Below are 20,365 nucleotides of genomic sequence, written 5' to 3'. Positions count from 1 at the left end.
GCGAGCTGCAAGCGCGTGCTGGGGCACAAGCGCCGCCGCCCCTGCGTGCGATGCTGAATGGGGATGAGAGGGGTCAGGGAGGGTTAGCTGAGGGATGACTGTAGTCTTATATAGTATACTAAATGGGCCAAATTTTGGTGAGCTCAGGTATATATGGTTACGTGTCTATTTGTTTCATGGACCGGGTTTAAAATACCCATGCGTTTGCCGGTGCGGGTTCTATTATCCCAGACCTACACCCGCAAATTCGACGAATCTGACATTACACCTATTAACATATCTATGAATATAAAAATTAATTCAAATTTGTACTCTAATAAAATAAAAACTCTTTCGGATTTCAGATACCCATTGCCATTGGTAAGCCAAACACTTACCTTAGTCCGGGCGTCCGCGTCCGCGTCCGCTCTCCTCGTTCTCTCTGTTCCTCACTCTCCCTCTCGCTCTCGCTCCCGCTCCCTCTCCCCCTTCCTCTGCTCCGCCGCCGCGCCCCTCACCCCGCTCCCTCTGCCTCTGCCGCTCTGGCCGCGTCCTCGCCGTCCGATCCCCTCCCCTCCCCTCCCTGGCCGCCCTCCTCTCCACCACGCAGGGGCCCGCGGGGCGCATCTAGGGTTTCGCCGCGGCCGGCCGCCGGGGTTGCCCTCCGCACGACCGATGCTGGGACGAGAAGGCCCTCTCGCGCGCGTCGCCCGGGAGGAGGCCCTCTCGCGCGCGTCGCCATGGCCGGCTCACGTCCTCGGCGCCGTGAAGGAGAACCCCGCCGCCGCCAACAGCGCCGAGTCCGACGGGCTCGGCCCCTTCGCCATCGAGGAGCACAACAAGCGCCAGGCAAGTCGCTGCTACGCCCACGGCCTTCTCCTTCTCCCCCTCCCTGGTTCAGATCCCCTTTTTGGGTACTCGGCGATTCGGTCAATTCGTGCTGCTGCAGCCGCAGATCCACTCTTCTGTGTATAGATCCACCTGCACAGGCGGTGGCAAGTCGGGTTGCCCGATGAGCAGAGGCGACACCCGTGGCCCAAAGCGGCAGCAGGGTGCGCTGGCGGCGCGACCCATGGCACGACGGGACGCGCTTCCCCGAGGAGCGGCAGTGGTTGTGCTACTCGGTGGCTCCAACCCCTGATGGTCCGTTGCGCTGCTTGTGGGGGTTGCTGGGCCACAACCGCCGTGCTCCTCCTCACCTCACCGGCCTAATCCAGTGTTTGCATTGAAGCCGCTTATCGTTATATTTCTGAATTAAAAACGAGTGTGGACAGACCTGCGGGGTATACCAGTGTTTGAGGCCTTGTAGGCTTGCACTGATGCAAAATGAAATGGATGCTGTTGTTGAGGACTGAGCTGTGGGCTACCGTGGACAGAATCTGCAGGCTGCCATGCTCAAGCACGACGGGAATGATCCATGGTGGGGCATGTAGTTGGTATTAGTTTTTAGTCTGATAGTTGGGATAGATTGCTCTGAAATGGAAGCATATTGATTGAGGAATAAGCAAAACCGTTGAACCAACCGTAGAGCTCGTTTCTAATTTGGTCTATGAAAGTATATTTGCTTTATTACATGGTAATATCTGTTGTTCATTTTTTAGCAGTTATGTTTCTGTTTTCTGAAGGTTTATTCTATGATATATTACCATAAGATCTGTCTGTTTCAAGTTCGAACAACCATTTAGCCAAGTAAATTGTTTTTTCGGATGGCTTCGTTGCTCATGCAGTTGTAACTGATCTAAAATCTATGATGCAGTCTACCTCTATTCTACCATAAAATCTATTACTCAATCGATCGTGGTGTGTCTCCTGTCAACTATTCTAGGGAGAACATGCCTTCAGAACAAGCTTTTCCTTGTCCAAGCAAAGAGATTGGAGGGTTTGGAGAAAGCAAGTAGATTTTAATCCACCTTGTTGCTTCGGTTATGTAATTCGAAACCAATTGTCTAATCACGTAGGGCATATAGGTGCTAGACTGCTAGTGCCACTCTGCTTGCGAGCTTGCTGCTCGTGGAACATTAGTGAAAGTAAGATGCTTCTCAGCACTTCCACTACTGTGTTTAATCTATTCATGATTGAAATGCTGCTTTTGTTTATAAGATACATTTTTGGGCTAGGATTGAAAGAAGCAATGTTTAGATAAGAACTGCTCTTGAGAGGAAGAGCAAATTTTGCTGAAGCTTAGATATGTTTCGAATGATGAACCCAGGCTGCAGACACTCAGTTTAGGTTCTTATGCCGTTTCATCTAGTTAACTCAATTAATCATAGTCATCATACAGAAATATGATTGTTGGTTTTGGTGAGAGTAGTCTTAGAAACAGTATTTTTTTCTGCACCAATAAAAGGTGGCATGCCTATACCTGCAACAAAAGAAAGAGTAGCTATAAATGATAGGTCTGGAACATCTTTGATCTTGTAGTGGTAAACTTTTGCAATTTCTAGACCTGACTGTTGTGGACTTCAACAGGTAACAATATTGGTCTCTACTATTATCTGCTCGCACGCTGAGAATAAGGTAACAATTTCTAGAGCTGATTGCTGACTCTGGACAGCCAATAACTTTCAAGCAATGTTCTTAATTGTTATACAACAACAACATAGCCTTTTTTCTTAATTGTTATATCACCTGTAAATATTATGCATGCTACAGGCTGGTGATTAGTGATTGCAGCCACATAACTCCCTTGTTGCCTTCTTTTTAATTGATAAACAAAATGTTTCATAAGGTGCGTATCTGTATATTGAGCATAATGGTATCTTTGCAGGGCACCATCTCTTAAGAGCCTTAGCCTCATATCTTGCTATGATGTCTCCAGTGAAGGGTTTGCAGAGGCAATAGGAAGCTTCCTCTGCTCGAGGAGCTTTCACTTTCACTTTCTAGCAATGTATGTGGGCAGGAAGTGTTTGAGATTGTTGGAAAATCATGTCCATAACTCAAGCGCTTCAGACTCAGTATTATGGATGTAATAAAGGAATTGAAGAAATTTTAATTTCTTTTTTGTTTTTTAATTTCACATACTTAACGGGTATTACCATAATGCCCGTTACCTATAATTGTTGTTGGTAATGGGTGTATTGATGCCCGTTACCGATATTCTATTATTATTGGTAACCGGCGTAATTGATGGCGTAATTGATGCCAGTTACTGATTTTCTGTTATTGGTAACGGGCAGTGACTTAATGCCCGTTACCAATGATGGGTCGTTAGTAACGCCAAAAGGGTAACGGGTGCTATGCCTGTTACCAATAGCAATCAATGCCTGTTACCATTTAGTCTTTTTCACGTAGTGTAACCCAGGGTTCCCAGGCCATGCCATGTATCGGTATCGAGCAACAGTATATATGCTTGAGCTTGCAGTCACTCGTCATTTTACATATCACTGAATAATCTTTGAGTTCATTTTATTCTCAAATAAAGCATAGTACTACACATAGCAAAGAAAAAAAAGACAGCGTCAGCCAATTCATGATGAACTGCTGGGTACGGGTAGCTAAGGTAATTCACTAGGCGCGCGCATGAGCAGCGATGTAGCATGACCAAAACCACAGTATGATAAACAGATACATCAAGGCATCAAGGAACAATCCTGTGAAACTTCAACCTGTCGATGCATGTGTTGAAGGACTTGAACGTGTTCCGGAAGCCAAGGAACCCATGCTCCTTGCTCTTGTTCATGCTGTCCACTTGTCCAGGATCGGCGAATTAAGGCCGTGCTGATCAACCGTTATGTCGATGACCCACCAATTGGCGACCTCGGAGACGTGTGTCGCCACAAGCTCGTTCTCCTCGACAATCTCCTCCCACAACGCTTCCTTCCCGGCCATGGCCTCCGTCAGCTTGAACCGCTTCTCCTCGCCCTCGTACCCCGCCCACTCCAATCCGAAACGCCCAGCGAGTATCGGCCACAGCTTCTTCCACGTGCAGACATCCCCGTTGCTGCAGTTGAACGCCTCGTTCTTGGCCATGGGGTCTACGCCCGCCCAGATGTGGTGCTCGGCGACGAGGTCCGCGTCGGAGGGCGTGATGAACCCCTCCCAGCCCCCGCGGGTCCCCGGCCACCGCAGCGGGGCGCCCTCCTTGCGGCAGACGGCGGCGTAGACACATAGGCAGCAGACGAGGTTGATTGCGCCGCGTGGGGAGAAGCCGAGTATGATGTTGGGGCGGTGCACGGACCAGCTGACGGCGCCGCTCCGGCGCGCGATGGATTGGAACAGAACGTCCTCTTGGTCGTAGTAGAAGATAGGCATGTCCAGCCTGGGCATGTCCTCCGTGTAGGGCGGGTCGTGGACGGGTGTCTCGGAAAAACGGCCGAAGTAGTGTCTAGTACCTGTCTGGAGGGTGACATGGACGAGCGCCGGGCAGTTGGGGACGACGATGGAGAGCACGTTGCGGAGCATGGCGGCGTTGGCCTCACAGTTCTCCTCCTCCGTGGCCCGCCAGGTCCAGGCGACGTAGAAGACGTGGGTGATGTCGGTGAGTGGCGCGAGGGCCGCGGCGGCGGCGGCGTAGTCGGTGAGATCAACATGTATTGGAGTCACGGAGGACGACGGCGGGGACCAAGGCGGGGGAGGGCGGCGGGAGAGCGCGTATACCTTCCATGGCCCGCCGGGAGTGTCCGGCTGCGGGAGGATGTCGACGAGCGAGGCGCCCACTATGCCGGTGGAGCCGACGACGAGCGCCACGCTCTTGAAGGCCTGCTGGGACGGCGACACGGCGGCGCGGTCGTCCTGGCGCTTCCAGGCCGCGCCGATGGCGCCTGCCCACCACCAGCTCATGCTTCCCAACAGCCAATGTCACGCTTCAGCCGATGCACAGAGTAAGATATACTATGGGTACATCGTACTCGTAGGGCATCGTGCACTGGTTGCAATCGCAGGCGCAGACAAACTTAGGGTGTGTTTAGTTGGTGAAAAAATTTGAATTTTGGTGCTGTAGTATATTTCGTTGTTACTTGACAAATAATATTTAATTATGGACTAATTAGACTTAAAACATTAATTTTGTGCTAGTCAGTTAGACTATGTAATTAGTTATTTTTTTTAGCTACATTTAATATTCCATGCATGTGTCCAAAAATTCGATGTGACGGGTTCTGTAGGAAATTTTTTTAGAACTAAACAGAGCCTTAGACGACTGACCGGATGTGGGAATCTTTCATAGCATCTTAATTCTATTCAAAATATTGCATAGACATCACTCATTTATGTTCACTATTACAAAAATGATTTATAACAACATTTCGATTTTTTTAGAAATAAATAAAAAAGTAACCCGTTGCTATAAATAGAACGAGGTTACCACATCTAAAAATATATTTTTAGGAACGGATGACGCCTTCACCTATCCCTACAAATGAATACTATTTTTAGAGGCGGATGATGGTCACCCGCCCACTTAAAATTTGAAAGCAGCATCCCTAAAATATCTTCGGAGATGGCGCCGTTTCACGTGGGTCCCGCAGCGCACTCACCCCTCACCTATCACTTTCTTATCCTATCTCGTCCTGTCCCATCCATCCGTTCCTTATCCTCAGTCCTCAGGCCTCAGCTCTCTCACGAGCTCTTCTTCTTCTTGCTTTTCACCATCTTCTTCTCATCGATCCACTCCATGGAGGCGTTGTACCCTGCGGCAGCTCGGTGCGCGAGCGTGCGGCGGCACGGCGCGGGCCCGACGGCGGCGTGGGGCAGCGGCTGCGCGGCGGCTCGCCGGGCGCGGCTACTTCCTGTGGCCGGTGAACTACGACGACTGATCCGATGTGGGAATCTTTCAGAGCATCTTAATTCTATTTAAAATATTGCATAGACATCACTCATTTGCGTTGCATTTTTGTGTGTTTTTAAAACCCTAGATCCCTAATTCAAACTTGGTTTTATTCACGTTTGGAAAAGACCAAAAACCCCACAAATAAACAGCACAACAGACAGGCAAGGAGACGGACTGACGGAGGAAGGGTCTTTGAAGCACAATCAGCCGGTTGGTGAAGGAGCTTCTTAAAAGAAGTAGGCCCCGTTCGGCTTGCTGTTTTGCCTTGGCTGAAAACTGTAGCAGCCGATTTTTGTGAGAGGATATATATACTGTAGCGGATGGCTACTGTAGCAACTACACGTGGTATATACTCGAGCAAATGAGTGATGTTAGACTGTCCACAGCGATAGGAGGAAATAGATGAGTAAATCTACTGTTTGGCACTGTAGATACACTGTTTGACACTGTAGACAGAGAAGGTGTGGGAAACGAGGCAAGAGCAAATTTGCTCTTGCTCTTGCCATTGTGGACAGCCTTAGGCCATAATTCACACCCCAATGTCTGCTGCTGGTGAGATGGTGTCAGCTTCTTCCACATTCCTAACACTTCTGGCATTGACCCGCCACTGACTCACGGAGGAGGACGGCGGCGGAGACCAGCAAGGCGGGCGCTGGATGGCCGGATAGCGCATATACTAGCCCGTCCTACTTTCGGGCCAGCACCATTTAGACCTAACCGACTCTTTTCCATGAAAAGGTAAACGCCATAAAAACTCTCACTAATCGCATGCACTGATGCACAAGGCTCACTAGATACCGTAGTCAGATAAAACGGGATCGGAGACATGGTTCCTCGACCTAGGGAAGTTGGGTTCGTCGTAGGACTGCTAATAGGTCGTGTTGAAATGGATTTTATGAGGCGGATTTTGACGTGGAGTGTGTATATGTGGGTTGGGTTGCACTACTAAATAGGTAGGGCGAGGCGGGTTTAGTGTGGGGTTGGAGTGGGTAGGACAGGTTAGAATGGGTCATATTTTATTGTAGTTCATTTGTCCTTGTCACTACATCGTATAAAATAATATGGATAGTTTTGTATATGGGCTCATGATAAAAGTCGGACCCTAGAACTAAAAGACGGCGTTTACACCTTCAAATTTTAGCGAAATTGACTTCAATTTGTTTAAAATGATTCAGTATGACAGAAATATATTTTGTGTAAAATAGTATGGCTAGATCCATATATGGGTCCCACGTCAAGAGCCAGACCCTAAAATTAAAACCTCGTCTTCACACCTTAAAATTTTAGCGAAATTAACTGAAATTTATTGGAGATAATTCAGTATGACAGGAAGCTACTTTGTGGAAAGCAGTGAGGCTAGATCCACATATGGCCCCACATTAAGAGCCGGACCCTAAAATTAAAATCTCGCGTTCACGCCTTAAAATTTTATCGGAATTGACTAAAATTTGTTGGAGATGATTCAGTATGTCAGGAAGCTACTTTGTGCAAAACAGTATGGCTAGATCCACATGTGGACCCATGTCAAGAGCCGGAACCTAAAATTAAAACCTCACGTTCGCACCTTAAAATTTTAGCGAAATTGGCTGAAATTTGTCGAGATGACTCAATATGGCAGGAGGCTACTTTGTACAAAGTTGTATGTCTAGACCATATGTGGGCCCCATGCCAAGAGACAGATTATGGGACTTAAACCCTATGGGTATCCATTTTGTGTTGGCATTAGAGCTAAATGGGGCCAATAGAGCAGCACTACGGGATGCGCTACATTTGTCATGTGTAACACACGGCAAAGCACATACGACAAACAACGGCCGGCAAAGAGGCTTGCCGTGGGTCGTTTGTTGGACACACGGCAAAGGTTTTGCCATGTGCCCTTGTTGGCTCACGGCAAAATAAAGTGACATGGACGGCCACTTCACGGAAACAGCTCCGTTGTGGCTGCCTCCTCACTGGGCGACTTACCTTCAGCACTACTAGCAGCAGCCTCCGTGGTCCCAGGCGCCACCGCCGCCGCCTGCCCCGTGAGTGAGTTGTATCGACTTGCTACTTTGCTAGTATGGACTATTGAATGGACTAGTGTATCGACTATATACTATGCATTTGGACTATTGTATGAATTTGTATTGACTATTGTATGGACTTGTATGGACTATTGTATGGACTAGTGGTTGTATGGACTTGTGGTTATATGGACTACTGGTTGTATGGATTGCATGTGATGCATATTGCGAATTATGAAATGATTGTAATGTTTATTGCGATATATATGAATTGCCTATGATGTTTATTTGATTGGGTTTCATATACGCGACTGAACAAAAAAAACAAGTTGAATGGCACCTTTGCCGTGTGTCATGGCCCTGGCACACGGCAAAGGTGCCATTTTTTGCCGTGTGTCATGTTCCTGCCTTTGCCGTGTGCAGCACGCCGACGCACGGCAAAGAGATCAGCCTTTGACGTGTGCCTTCCGTTAGGGCACATGGCAAAGGAGCCGTTTTCGTGAAGTGGCCGTCCATGTCACTTTATTTTGCCATGAGCCAGCAAAGGCACACGGCAAAACCTTTGCCGTGTGCCCGACAAACGACCCACGGCAAATAGTCTCTTTGCCGGTCGTTGTTTGCCGTGGGTGCTTGTAATACGGTCTTCAGCTGTCCCTTCAGCTGTGGAGGATCGCTGGGATCCTATGCTCGAGGAAACGTCCGTGCGTCTTCCTGGGCCGCTGTTGGGCTGCTCGTCGCCGCGGGATCCTTTCGTTGGGCTCGCAGATGACGTCGCGGGACAAGGTCCGGTTACATGCCGGACTGGGCCGTCGGCCCCGACGGAGAGCATGGTTGCTTTTGAATCGATACGATTCAGCTTGTCGCCCAGCCAATCGGTACGTTTTACTGAATAGGGACCTGAGCAGTCGCTCTGCGCCTCTCCTTCCCTTCGCAATATCACAGTCGCATGAGGGACATGACAGACACTTCCGCTACATCTTTTCTCCGATGCCAGCACGCCGGTCAAAGAGACGGTCGCTAACTTCACGCATGTTGTATGCAGGGAGGCTCCACCGCCGGTGCTGGTCGCTTCACCACCAAGACAGCGCTTCCAGCAGCCTCCGCAAGCGTTCTCCATTCGGCGCAGCGAGAGGCTGGCGAAGAAGTCGCGTCACTGTGCTACAAATCCCACGGTCCAAGCACAGAACATGATGATGAAGAAGCTGGACCTCACTTCAGACATCCACCCCCAGATGCCTCCTCGTTTCAACATTTTATGAATACGTTCACTTCCACCCTTACCATTTCACAATGTGAGGCCTTGGATGCTTTGTTGCCGGCGGGGATGGGCTCTGCGGCAACAGAGGTGGCGACACCAGTGTCGGTGTCTTGAGATCTTCGTTGATGAGATATTTGGTCGCAAACTCTGTTTTCCATGTTAGGTGAAAACTGTCTTGTACGGAACGTAAGGGGTCTAAATTCCAGGGCCCGTCGCAATGTAGTACGTGAATTGGTCGCTCAGGAGAACATCTCCTTGCTATCTTTACAGGAGACTAAGCTTGATACCTGCTCGGTGGGCTTAATTCTAGATATCTGCGGGGCTGGTTTTGATTATTTTTTCCTGCCGGTGACTAACACGTGTGGGGGCATTTTGCTTGCTTGGAAAAGCAACATTTGGTCGGGAACCACCCCTCTGGTAAGGTCGCATAGCTTGACGGCCAAAGTCACCATGCTGGCGACTGATGAGACCTGGTGACTAACTTCTGTTTATGGGCAGCAAATGGATCAGGAAAAAATCCTCTTTTTGGATGAACTCAGGGATGTGCGTTCTAGCTGCACTGGCACTTGGATGGTCTGGGGCTACTTTAATCTCATCTACAGTGCTGCAGATAAAAATAACGCCCGCCTTAACAGATGGATGATGAGCCGCTTTAGACAATTCATTGATGATGTCGAACTCCAGGAGCTTTATCTTAAGGGGAGATTCTACACCTGGTCGAATGAACGTGACAGACCGACACTTGAACGCCTCAACCGTGTCTTTTCCTCCGAAGAATGGGTCCTTGCCTTCCCCAACCATGAGTTATCTGCGCTAGCAACTGAATGTTTTGATCACGCGTCGCTCCTCCTCAAAACTGACTGCTCACTCCCACAATGTTTGCGCTTCCGCTATGAAAACTTCTGGCCGAAATGCTAGGGCTACTTACAGGTTGTGGAGGCGGCTTGGAATGCCCCCTTGCCTTGGTCGATTCCTGATGCTGATGCTTTTCGTTGCTTAGACTTCAAATTATGGAACACGGCTTAGATGCTGAAGAACTGGAGTGCTAAAAAGGTCGGATTGGTCCGCCTGCAATTAGCGATTGCGAAATTGTTTTCAGACTGGATGCAGCACAGGACACCAGGATTCTGGCGCCACATGAATTGACCTTACGGAGGAAGGCAAAGCTCTGTTCTTTGGGCCTTGCATTGTTTCAAAGAACATTGGTACGGCGGCGTTCTCGGATCACTTACCTTGCCGAAGGGGATGCCAATACAAGATTCTTCCACTTACAAGCCTGCCACAGGAGCCGTAAAGGCCATATTTCAAAACTGAAAACTGATGAGGCCGTACTCTTTAGGGATGATGAGATGGCTAATGCGGTCTTTGAGCACTTTGAGAACATGCTGGGTGCTAGTGGGGATCAGCTCAACCTCATTAATTTTGAAGAGCTGGGTTTACCTTCGGTTCGCGGGACCTTGTTTGACCACTGTTTCAGCAAAGAAGAGGTATGGCAGGCAATTGGGGAAATGCCCACTGACAAGGCACTGGGGCCGGATGGGTTTACAGTCCTTTTTTTCAAGACAGCTTGGCCGGTAATTAAACACGACATCATACGTGCCTTCCGAAGGGCAGGCCTGGTGAAGTGGTGAGAAGCCAACCCACTAAGCACCAGGTCGCGGGTTCGACGCAGCCTCCCTGCAGTTTACTGTAGGGGAAAGGCCTGCCTCGGTTTATCCCTTCCCCAGACCCCACTTATGTGGGAGCCGCCGGCGCTGGGTTTGGATCATGCGTGCCTTCCAGGCTATCTGGTCGCTCGGTGGCCGAAGTTTCTACTTGGTGAACCATGCATACATGGTCCTTCTACGCAAGAAACAGGATGCATCCTCCATCGGCGATTATAGGCCAATAAGCTTGATACATAGCTTCGCCAAGCTTCTCACCAAGGTACTAGCACGCCGCCTTGCACCTCACATGAAGGAGCTCGTCAAGCAAAATCAAAGCGCCTTCATTCAGACCCGGCTCATCCATGAAAATTATAATGCAGTACAACTCGCAGCCAAGCTGCTACACCGGAACAAAATACCATCCACCCTCATCAAGGTCGATATTGCGAAAGCATTTGACACTGTCAACTGGCGTTTGAACCTGCTCCAGCACCTTGGTTTCTCTAGGTGGTGGCTTGATTGGATCTCGTTGATTCTTTCTTCTGCCAGCACAAAGGTCATCTTGAATGGATCCCCTGGAAGAAGAATCTGTCATGCTAGGGGGTTACGCCAAGGCGACCCATTATCTCCATTGTTATTTGTGCTGGTTGTGGAGGGTTTAAATGCTCTCTTGAATTTGGCCGATGGAACTGCCCAGTCACCAAAGCTTGTGACTGTGGAATGTTACAATCCTTGCTACAGAAAAGGCACAGGACTAACCTCACCAATGTTGTTGTACTTTCCATCCTTATATCCCAACTAGCATAGACGCACGTGCGACATGTATGTGATGAGAAACCTAATTAGATTTTAGTTCAAAAGTATATATAATTAAGTATTAATTAATTTAATATTCAAAATAAATTATAAAACCATGTATCATAATAAACTTCACTGCTATCTCATAGTTTAGGTCGACACAAATCTAATGTAACAGGATCGGACTAACGGATAATTAGAAACAAATTATATGCATTATTTCTCTCCATGGAATCAAATTTTCCAAACATAGAAAAAGAAAAGATCTCACCTCCATTCTCCGTCTTAGAAAAAAGAAAAAAGGGTCAAGATCAAGGTCAAAATTAATCATGTGCACGGGTACATGTAGTGCCGAATAAAACTCAGTAACTTATCTCAAAACACTTTGAAGCTCTAGTGTTAATAAATTAAACACGAAGCACTCATGTAGTCGAAAGGAATCATTTCGGCAAATAATATAATCACTAATTTAATTATCCGTATTTATGATATATTGACGGTGATATACTGCAAAAATCAAATACTAAGCACCAAGTTTAGCATTCTATTTTTGCGATATGCAACTGACACATGTTTGATGGGTTTTATAGATGGGAACATATTAGGTGCAAACTAATTTTTTCGTGCAAACCATGCAAACTTCAATCTGGACCACCAGATCAACATTGCTTGTATTTCTGTATTTATCCCACCTATTTTTGTATTTATGAAAAAATATAAAAATAGGATGGACTTTGGTGAATGGAAAATGTTTATTATTAAATAAATTAATAATAATTGGAGTGTTGGTTGATGCATCATGCTATGAAGTAGAATGTACTCTTGGGACATAATTTTCTATCCATACTTCTAGGTATTAGTACTGAAGTGGAATAGGATGTATCTACATCAATTTCTCCGCCTCTTCTTAAATTTAAAGTCACATAGTTATATCTTATTTTGGCCATATATTTTTAAAAGCATATTCATTTTTATGATTTTATTAGTGCAACCATGATATAGCGTGCTTTCTAGTGCCCATGAAGCTGCATCCCGAATTCCTTCATCCCAAGTCCCAACCGATGGTTCAGCTCACACTGCCGCGTGGGGCCCATCTGGGCTTGGGTCTTTCCTCCATCGTCCTCTGCTTCTAGAGCGTTCAATTCGCAACAGTTCGTCGGAGCCCGGCAAATAGAGATTGGCAGTAGGCAGGGCAGTCTCGTCTCGGTTTGTCCAGCGATTGGATCACGCCGTCCAGGTCCCTACTCACTGGCCATCTCGCACTCGGGGATCGCCGTGAGTTCCGTGGAGAACCGCTCGAGCTGCCTCCCGGGGCGGGCCGCTGCTGGCTGCCTCTTCCGCTGCGCCGCCGCCTTGTAGGACAGGGTCCGCCTAGCCTCCGGCGGCGCGAATATGAGAGGCGCGACGGTGATGCCCGACCCGACCGCGGCGGAGGCCCTGACGGCGACGCGGCGACCCCCTCGTGGTGGCGCGCCCCGGCGGGGAGCACGAAGTAGATCGGCCCCGCGCGGAGCTCCTCGGACGGGGCGGCCGCGGCCACCGGGCCCTCGAATCCCACCCGATCCGCGTCGCACAGGAACCACCCGCCATCGCTGGAGGCGTCCTCGAGCACCCGCGCCACCGTGGCCGAGCAGGGGTATACTCCCGCAGCTCCTCGGACGGCAGTAGCACCAGCGGCACGGTGCAGGAGACCGGGAGAGGAAGCTCGGACGCCGCGACTGTGGAGGACGATTTTTTTTATTAGCAAAATGCCCGTGCAATGCTACGGTTAAACAATTACTATGCTACTTTTTTTAAGAATTCTACAAAGTTTTATTTTATCTTTTCTACTTATACTTTATATTGCACTTAATGAATCTCTCTCTAAATATATTCTCCATATTTCCTTCTATCTATGTACTCATTGTACCTCTGCCATTTTTATTTGTCAATAGATTTCCTAGAGAGTAGTGATAAAAATAAGGGAAATTTGTCTGCAGGACACTGTGAAAATGTAGTTTTGTGTGTAACACACCACAAAATTCAATATTGTCTCTAACACACCGTGAATGCTTGATTTGTTCCGCAACACATCATAGCAATTATAATAATTATTTTCAGCTGAACGAAGATGTAAATAGACCATTTTGCCCCCGGGCCCTTGCGTCCTTCCGCATCATCCTCTCCCCTCCTCGAACGGAAGGACGGTGACGCGGCCCTTGCGTGAACTCGAGCCCCAGCGCAGGACGCGCCGGAGATGCAGACCACGCCGTCCAGCAAGAGCCACTCCCGACAGAGGCGACGCTCGGATGCATCGGCCTCTTCCCGGCGGCCTTGTCGTGGGCACGAGCGCCGCCGCGCAGCATGGACTCGAGGTCGAGCAGCTCCTTCTCCCGGACGCCGATTCCAGTGGAACGGGATCTCCAAGTCCGCCTCGGCGCACCACGCTCTGACGGCCGGGACCATGGCCCGCCGCTCCAGCTGCGCGCTGAGGATCTTGAGCACGTCGAGGACGCGGTCACCGAGGTCGCCAACAAGACCACGGCGGCCGCGTGCGCCGGCGCGTCCCCGCACCGGCACCAGTCGGCCGCGACGCAGGGCACGCCCAGCAGCTCCAGCTCGGCGCGGCGCCACGCCGCCATCCTCCGCGAGTCGCCGCCGTGCCCGGTCACGTGGAGCCCCAGCGGAGGTGCGGCGGCATCGGAGCACATCGGGGGTGCAGCAGCGTCGGAGGCCCCGGCGGCGTGGAGGGCGGCGGTGCCGCGACGGAGCGGCGGCGTCGCGGGGTGCCGTGGCGTCGGAGGTGCGGCGGCGTCGGAGCACGTCGGAGGTGCGGCGGCGTCGGAGGCCCTGGCGGCGTGGCGGGGCGTCAGTTTGCCGGGGTGCCCAGCGCGCCGCCATCCCCGCGCGAGCAGGGGAGGGGGGACCAGGGGAGGCGGCGCATGGTCGCGCCGGCCCGAGACGGCCATGGACGCCGTCTCCGTCGCGCAAGGGCCCGGAACAGAGGGAGGCCGCCGGCAAGGGGAGCAGAGGGAGGCCGCCCGCGCACCTGAGGTGGGGCCGCTCCGCCGCGCTGCGCTCGGGCCGCCGCCGGGGAAGGAGCGGGTCCGCACCTCCATGGGAGAGGGAGGGAGGAGGGGGCGGCGGATCTAGCCGCCGGCGCCATTGAAGGGGAGGAGAGGCGCCGACTTGCGCCTCGCGGCGGCGCCCCTGCTCCGAGCTCCGCCGCTGCCCCCGGCGGCGCTGTGGGGGGGAGCTCTGTCGCGGACCCCGACGCGGCACCTCGAGCTCTCCGGCAAGCGCGGCTCGACGCAGCAGCACGGCGAGCGCGCGGAGAATGGCGGCCACGGTGCATCGCGTGACGGCAGAGGCGAAGGAGAGGGAGAGAAAGATGACAGGTGGGGCCGAGGGCAAATAAGACTTTTTACCTCTTCTCCCAGCCAAAAATGATTAGTTTATTTGCAGTGGTGTGTTGCAGACCAAAGAACTCTTTTGCAATGTGCTGCAAACAAATTCAACTTTGATGATGTGTTGAGTACAAAATCTCACTTTCGCAATGTCCCACGGACAAATTTCCCTAAAAATAACTACAACCATATTTTACCTAGGACGCATCTTGAGATGGACATGAATAGAGTGAATATGGTGTGAATACACAAGTAGATGTAATGGCAGAAGATGAATCATAAATAAGAAAATAAAAACAAATGGAAAAGTATATTGTACTTCCATGAGCTGGCCGAAGGAGCCCACTGCTCATTTAATTCTAGGGTTCCTTTCTCTCGAGCCATGACTAATCCAAGCCATAAGTGTGTTCCTTTCCTCAATTCTCTGTTCTCAGGTAACTCAGTGCTGCCACTCACAAAATCGATCGCCGTCAGCCAACATCTCGCAAAAGGGTCTAGAAAAATCGAATGCCAATGGCGTGGTCTTACCTCTAGTGCTCCAAATTTTGTTGGAGATGGCAACCTGAGCTAGTTGTTGCATGAAATCTGCAAGCATTCACAAGGCTTTGTACCAAATGTCTTATGGTTTCTGCACTTGAGTTATGTCACACCCGGTTTCAGAAAGAAGCCGAATGCATAATTATATGTATGTCAGAATCAAGTTTCATACATATAGTGACATTATAAGTGAATAATCAGTAACAGTATCATGTAAAGAGAATTACAACAATTAAAAGATTATCAGAGTTACATAACTTATCCTAGAAACGAAGGCTTCAAACTTCACAGGCAATCGACTGGGTCTGCGTACGCCTAGAACTCAGCAACACCTTCAATAGACTTCACCACAACTTTCTCCTTCTGAGCAACAGTAAGTAAGGGTGAGTACATTTATGGTTGGTACTCAGCAAGGCCACAAGAAATAACCAAAAAATGATTTAATTTCATCTTTAAGTTAAATTAATCGTATAAGGGTCCAAACCACTGTTAACCGTGAGCACGGCTGATATTTCAGTTTTACATTCTGCAGAGGTTGTACACTTTACCCACAATTCGTGTTTCCCATGTCGCCCGAGGTAGCTAGCCTCTTAAACACTTCCTTTATATTTCAGTTTTACATTCTGCACAGGTTGTACACTTTACCCATAATTCGTGTTTCCCATGTCGCCCGAGGTAGCTAGCCTCTTAAACACTTCCTTTGGTGAGTAGCTAGAGATCCACTACGAGGCCTTTACAAATATTCCCTAATATGTGACAATCCGCTAAGATTTTAAGTCAAAGCGGTCATAAGCCTCCCTAATGAGGCGGTACCTTAGCCAAGGACCATAAACAAAGCCTCTAAGAGGACCGAGCTATACCCCGTCGATGCATCCCCTCTTGTCCTTTCGGTAAGATTGTCACAAGTTAGAGTCTGTAATTAATCAGCCAAGACTAGAGCCATGTAGTATTGTGGTTATACTGTTTTCTCGGGTGGTTCTCCATATTCCAATTAAATCATAATATTCTCATAAATAAGCATAGATAGAAAGATGGTTAGGGTCACTTGCCTTTCTCCAACGAAAAGCTACTCTTACTGCTCTTCAGATTTTGTTCACTTGGGAAAACTTGATCTTCAAACTTCGAACAGCGATTCTTCTACTCGGAGTAATCAACGAGCAACCATACAAAACAAACAACAAACATAACTAAGAACAATACACCACAACAAAAGAAAGACTTTTAAAGGAACGTACTAAAGGACAAGGCTCGATTCTAAGGATCACACTAGCGCAAGACACGCTAAGAACAAAACTAAAGGATAGGGCTCGCTGCTATGGTTATGAGAGCGCAAGAAACACAGAAAATGGAGCTAGTTTTGAAAAGAAACAACTATCGAAGGATTTATATTATTTTTGAACAAAGAACTATGAGCTTCATTTATTTTAATTAGAAACCACATGTAAAAAATATTTAAAAGAAAAATATCTTTGGTTGTAAGTAACACATATTATGTTTTTATTTGCAAAGGCGAAGTAGAACTTATTCAAATTTTATATATGATTGTCTATGTATAAATTATACTAATTAAACAATTAATTTGAAAGAAACTTGTGAGAGCATCTCAATGCACAATTTTATATGATTATTGTTGAACTAACAAGCTAAATTATAAACACATTTGAGTTGACATTAATCAAGTTAACATTACTTATAAAAACCGGAGCAAACATCTAATTAGCTTTTAATTAGAAAGACTAGATGAGAGAACATTAATCAAATTAAATCTAAATTTAATTTTAAAAGAGGAACTACAGCACAACAACGTCGCTCGACGATGGCTTATGCTAAAATGAAACTAACGCAATAAGAACAGGTCGAAACGGATCTAAAACGATGAAGCTATGGCAAAAACAAGGCTGCATGGACCTAAACGCGAGAGAACAGCATATTCCAGGGACCAATCTGCAAATTTGCGAGCTCCACCATGGCTGCCGGACAGAACCTTGTTGGAGTCCAAATTCCCACCGATTTAGGCCACGAGAGACAGCGAGAAGCGGGGGAATTGAAAGGGGATGATGAGAGGGTTCTGTTTTATACCTTACTTGCACCGGGGACACACCGTGGCGGTGGGAATCGAAGCCAAAAGGAGGCGGCGTTGGTCTGTTCGTGACCAACGAACAGGCCTGGGCGACAATGCCTAGGTGCGCTAGTCTGGATCGAGCAGGGGGCGAGGACGACTGGGCGTTCGGCCGTTGTGGTGGCGTTCTGTTCGTGGTCAGGCAAACAGGACTGGGCGGCGGTGGTGCTAAGGTTTGAGGCGATGCAAGGCTGCACAGCAAGGGGGTGACGAGGCAGGCAAGGGGCGGCGGTGCTACTGTCCCTCGCGAGTAGAAGGGGGAGAGCGACGGCAGCCTCTGCTCGACTCGCGGTGGCGTCGTGCACTCGGAAGAAGAGGGGCGACGCAGGGGGTCATGGTCTCGTGGAGGCTAGGGCCGGTGGAGGGGCTCGAGTGCTCGCTCTCTTTACACTACTACAGAATTGGCCATTGCCAACGCTATCACCGCCGGTTTAACATGAACCGGCGGTGATGAGGTATCACCGCCGGGTCCCGAGTGGGTGGCCGTAGTGGCCGTTGGAACCGGCGGTGATGCTGATTATCACTGCCGGTTCGTGTTCCGAACCGTTGGTGATGTCCTGCGGGCATATCACCGCCGGTTTGTAACACGAACCGGCAGTGATAAGAAGCATCACCAACGGTTCGTGTTACAAACCGGCGGTGATAAGCCTGTACAGTACAAAACCCCAACCCCTCCTTCCTCCTACCACCTTTCTTCTCCAACCCGACGGCCACACCTCTCTCCTCCATTGTTGCTGTCGGATTTTGCCGAAATTCTCATGAAACCTCACCATTTTTGATGTATTGGCTCCACCAACTTATTCTAAGGTTAGTAGCCATCAATTCATTGGCTTTGTACCCATTTTCTTGGGATTAATGATGCATTTCGTGATGAATTGATCAAGGAGGGTTTTTTTTCTCCATTTTTGGATCATTTCTCATCATTGGGGCTTCTTTTTTTGTTGTTTGAGTGAACCAACTTGTGATAGGTTTGTTGCTAGCAATCCATTTGATTCATAGCCTTTATCTTAGGATTATTCATTCATTTTGTGATGAATTGATCAAGGAGAGTATCTTTTTCTTCACTTTAGGATAAATTCTCATGAACACTCATCATGAAGTCATCATGGAGGCTCATTAAATTTTGAGGACTGGACTTCACATATTTGATTCAAGGTAAGAACTAGCTCTTTATGGTTAGATTGTTGTCATAATTGCGATGATTGGGATGTAAGGGGTCTTTCTTAATTAGTTTATAGGATATTTATTAATTGTGATGATCGAGATGTAAATGCTTTTTCTTAATTAATTTAGATGGCATTTCTTAGTTTTGATGATAAGGAACTTGACAAAAATTGAAGTAGATATTTTAATTATTGAAGTAAAGCCTCTTTCTTAATTGATTTAGATGGCCCTTAAAGTGTGATATTTGTTACGAAACTTGATAAACTGAAAATCTATGTGTTGAGATGATAATTTTACTAAATTCAGATTCTTGGATGTTTTCTTGTGTGCATAGATAAATCGAGGTTGGATGTACGGTACAAAGGCTGGAAATTTGGATTTTGTCAATGGTGTGGACTCGTTTGTACAGACTGCCAAGGCACACAAGAATCTACAAGATGATGGCTACGTGTATTGCCCATGCATTGATTGCAAAAATCAGAAGCAGTTTGGCAATGTTGAGCAGATCCGCTTTCATCTGTTATTTAGAGGTTTTATGCCCAACTACCAAGTTTGGAACAAGCACGGTGAGGTTGGTGAGACAATGCACTCCGTCCATGAGGACAGGCATGAAACAGTGGAGGAAACAACTAACCCGGAAATAGTAGAGGAAACCGGACATGAAAGCGTAAATGAAACCATGCAGGAAACATTAGTTGCTGATGATGTTGTGGATGCACTAGACCAGATGATACGTGATGCGGAACCGGACTTTCTTGACAAAAAGAATCTGAAGAAGTTGGAGCAGATGAGGATAGATGCAAGAACACCACTTTACCCAAGTTGCAGCGTGTCTAAACTTGAAGCAAACCTGATGCTATTGGAGATGAAGTCTAGTAATGGTTTGTCAGACAAGGGATTTGATGATTTGTTAAGCTTATTGCAGAAGTTGCTGCCAAGCCCTAACGGGTTGCCTGAAAACACATACCAGGCGAAGCAAATGATTTGCCCAATGGGACTGGAGGTACAAAAGATCCATGCATGCCCTAAGGATTGCATCTTGTATCACGGCAAATATGAAGACTTGGATGCATGTCCAGTGTGCTCAGCTTCACGGTACAAATGTCCTGAATCAGCATTGTCAATGAAAGGTGACCGCAACAAACGACCACCTGCCAAGGTCGTCTGGTATTTTCCTATCATTTCTCGTTTGAAACGGTTGTTTGCAAACGCGAAGACTGCCAAGCTGATGAGGTGGCATGCCGAAGATCGACTCGTTGATGGGAATCTCAGACACCCTGCAGATGGTTCACAGTGGAGAGCTATCAACTACAAATACAAGAATCGGTTTGCAAAGGAAATAAGAAACATAAGATTCAGTTTGAGTACGGATAGGATGTGTCCTTTTAACATGGTGAGCAGCAAACACAGTACGTGGCCTGTAACTCTTTGCATATACAACCTTCCTCCTTGGTTGTGTATGAAGCGGACCTACATCATGATGCCATTACTAATCCAAGGGCCAAAACAACCTGGAAATGATATCGATGTGTATTTGGAACCACTGGTGGATGATCTAATGAAGTTGTGGAACGATGGTGTCAAGGTGTGGGATGAGTACAAGCGACAACACTTCACTCTGAAGGCAATGTTGTTTGTAACAATCACAGACCTCCCCGGCCTTGGTAGCTTAGCAGGCCAAGTAACGAAGGGTTACAAGGGATGTGTG

At 48.2% G+C, this 20,365-nt stretch overlaps 1 protein-coding gene and 1 pseudogene across 11 annotated transcripts; one reads left to right on the top strand and one right to left on the bottom strand.

The window, feature by feature from the left end:
- The first annotated feature begins 359 nt into the window (after positions 1–359).
- Positions 360–3,088, top strand: LOC120644598. 11 transcript variants are annotated; one of them, XM_039921248.1, is made up of 3 exons: positions 360–828; positions 2,449–2,496; positions 2,747–3,088. In XM_039921248.1, the coding sequence occupies exons 1-3, from the start codon at positions 655–657 to the stop codon at positions 2,759–2,761; spliced, it is 237 nt and encodes a 78-aa protein (XP_039777182.1). In that variant the 5' UTR covers positions 360–654; the 3' UTR covers positions 2,762–3,088. The 11 variants fall into 11 exon arrangements, 5 of the variants coding, with proteins under 5 accessions (XP_039777182.1, XP_039777183.1, XP_039777178.1 ...); XM_039921249.1 differs by having other exon boundaries at positions 382–828; positions 2,632–3,083; XM_039921244.1 differs by lacking the exons at positions 2,449–2,496; positions 2,747–3,088 and adding exons at positions 1,320–1,399; positions 1,736–2,095 and having other exon boundaries at positions 383–827.
- A 237-nt stretch (positions 3,089–3,325) lies between these two features.
- On the bottom strand, positions 3,326–4,782 carry LOC120644597 (annotated as a pseudogene).
- Between the last annotated feature and the right edge of the window lie 15,583 nt (positions 4,783–20,365).

Source organism: Panicum virgatum, chromosome 8K (genome assembly GCF_016808335.1).
Source record: "Panicum virgatum strain AP13 chromosome 8K, P.virgatum_v5, whole genome shotgun sequence".
In the NCBI taxonomy this organism is placed as follows: domain Eukaryota; kingdom Viridiplantae; phylum Streptophyta; class Magnoliopsida; order Poales; family Poaceae; genus Panicum; species Panicum virgatum.
Note: the sequence above shows the minus strand (reverse complement) of the source record. Positions and strands in the feature narration are given on the sequence as shown.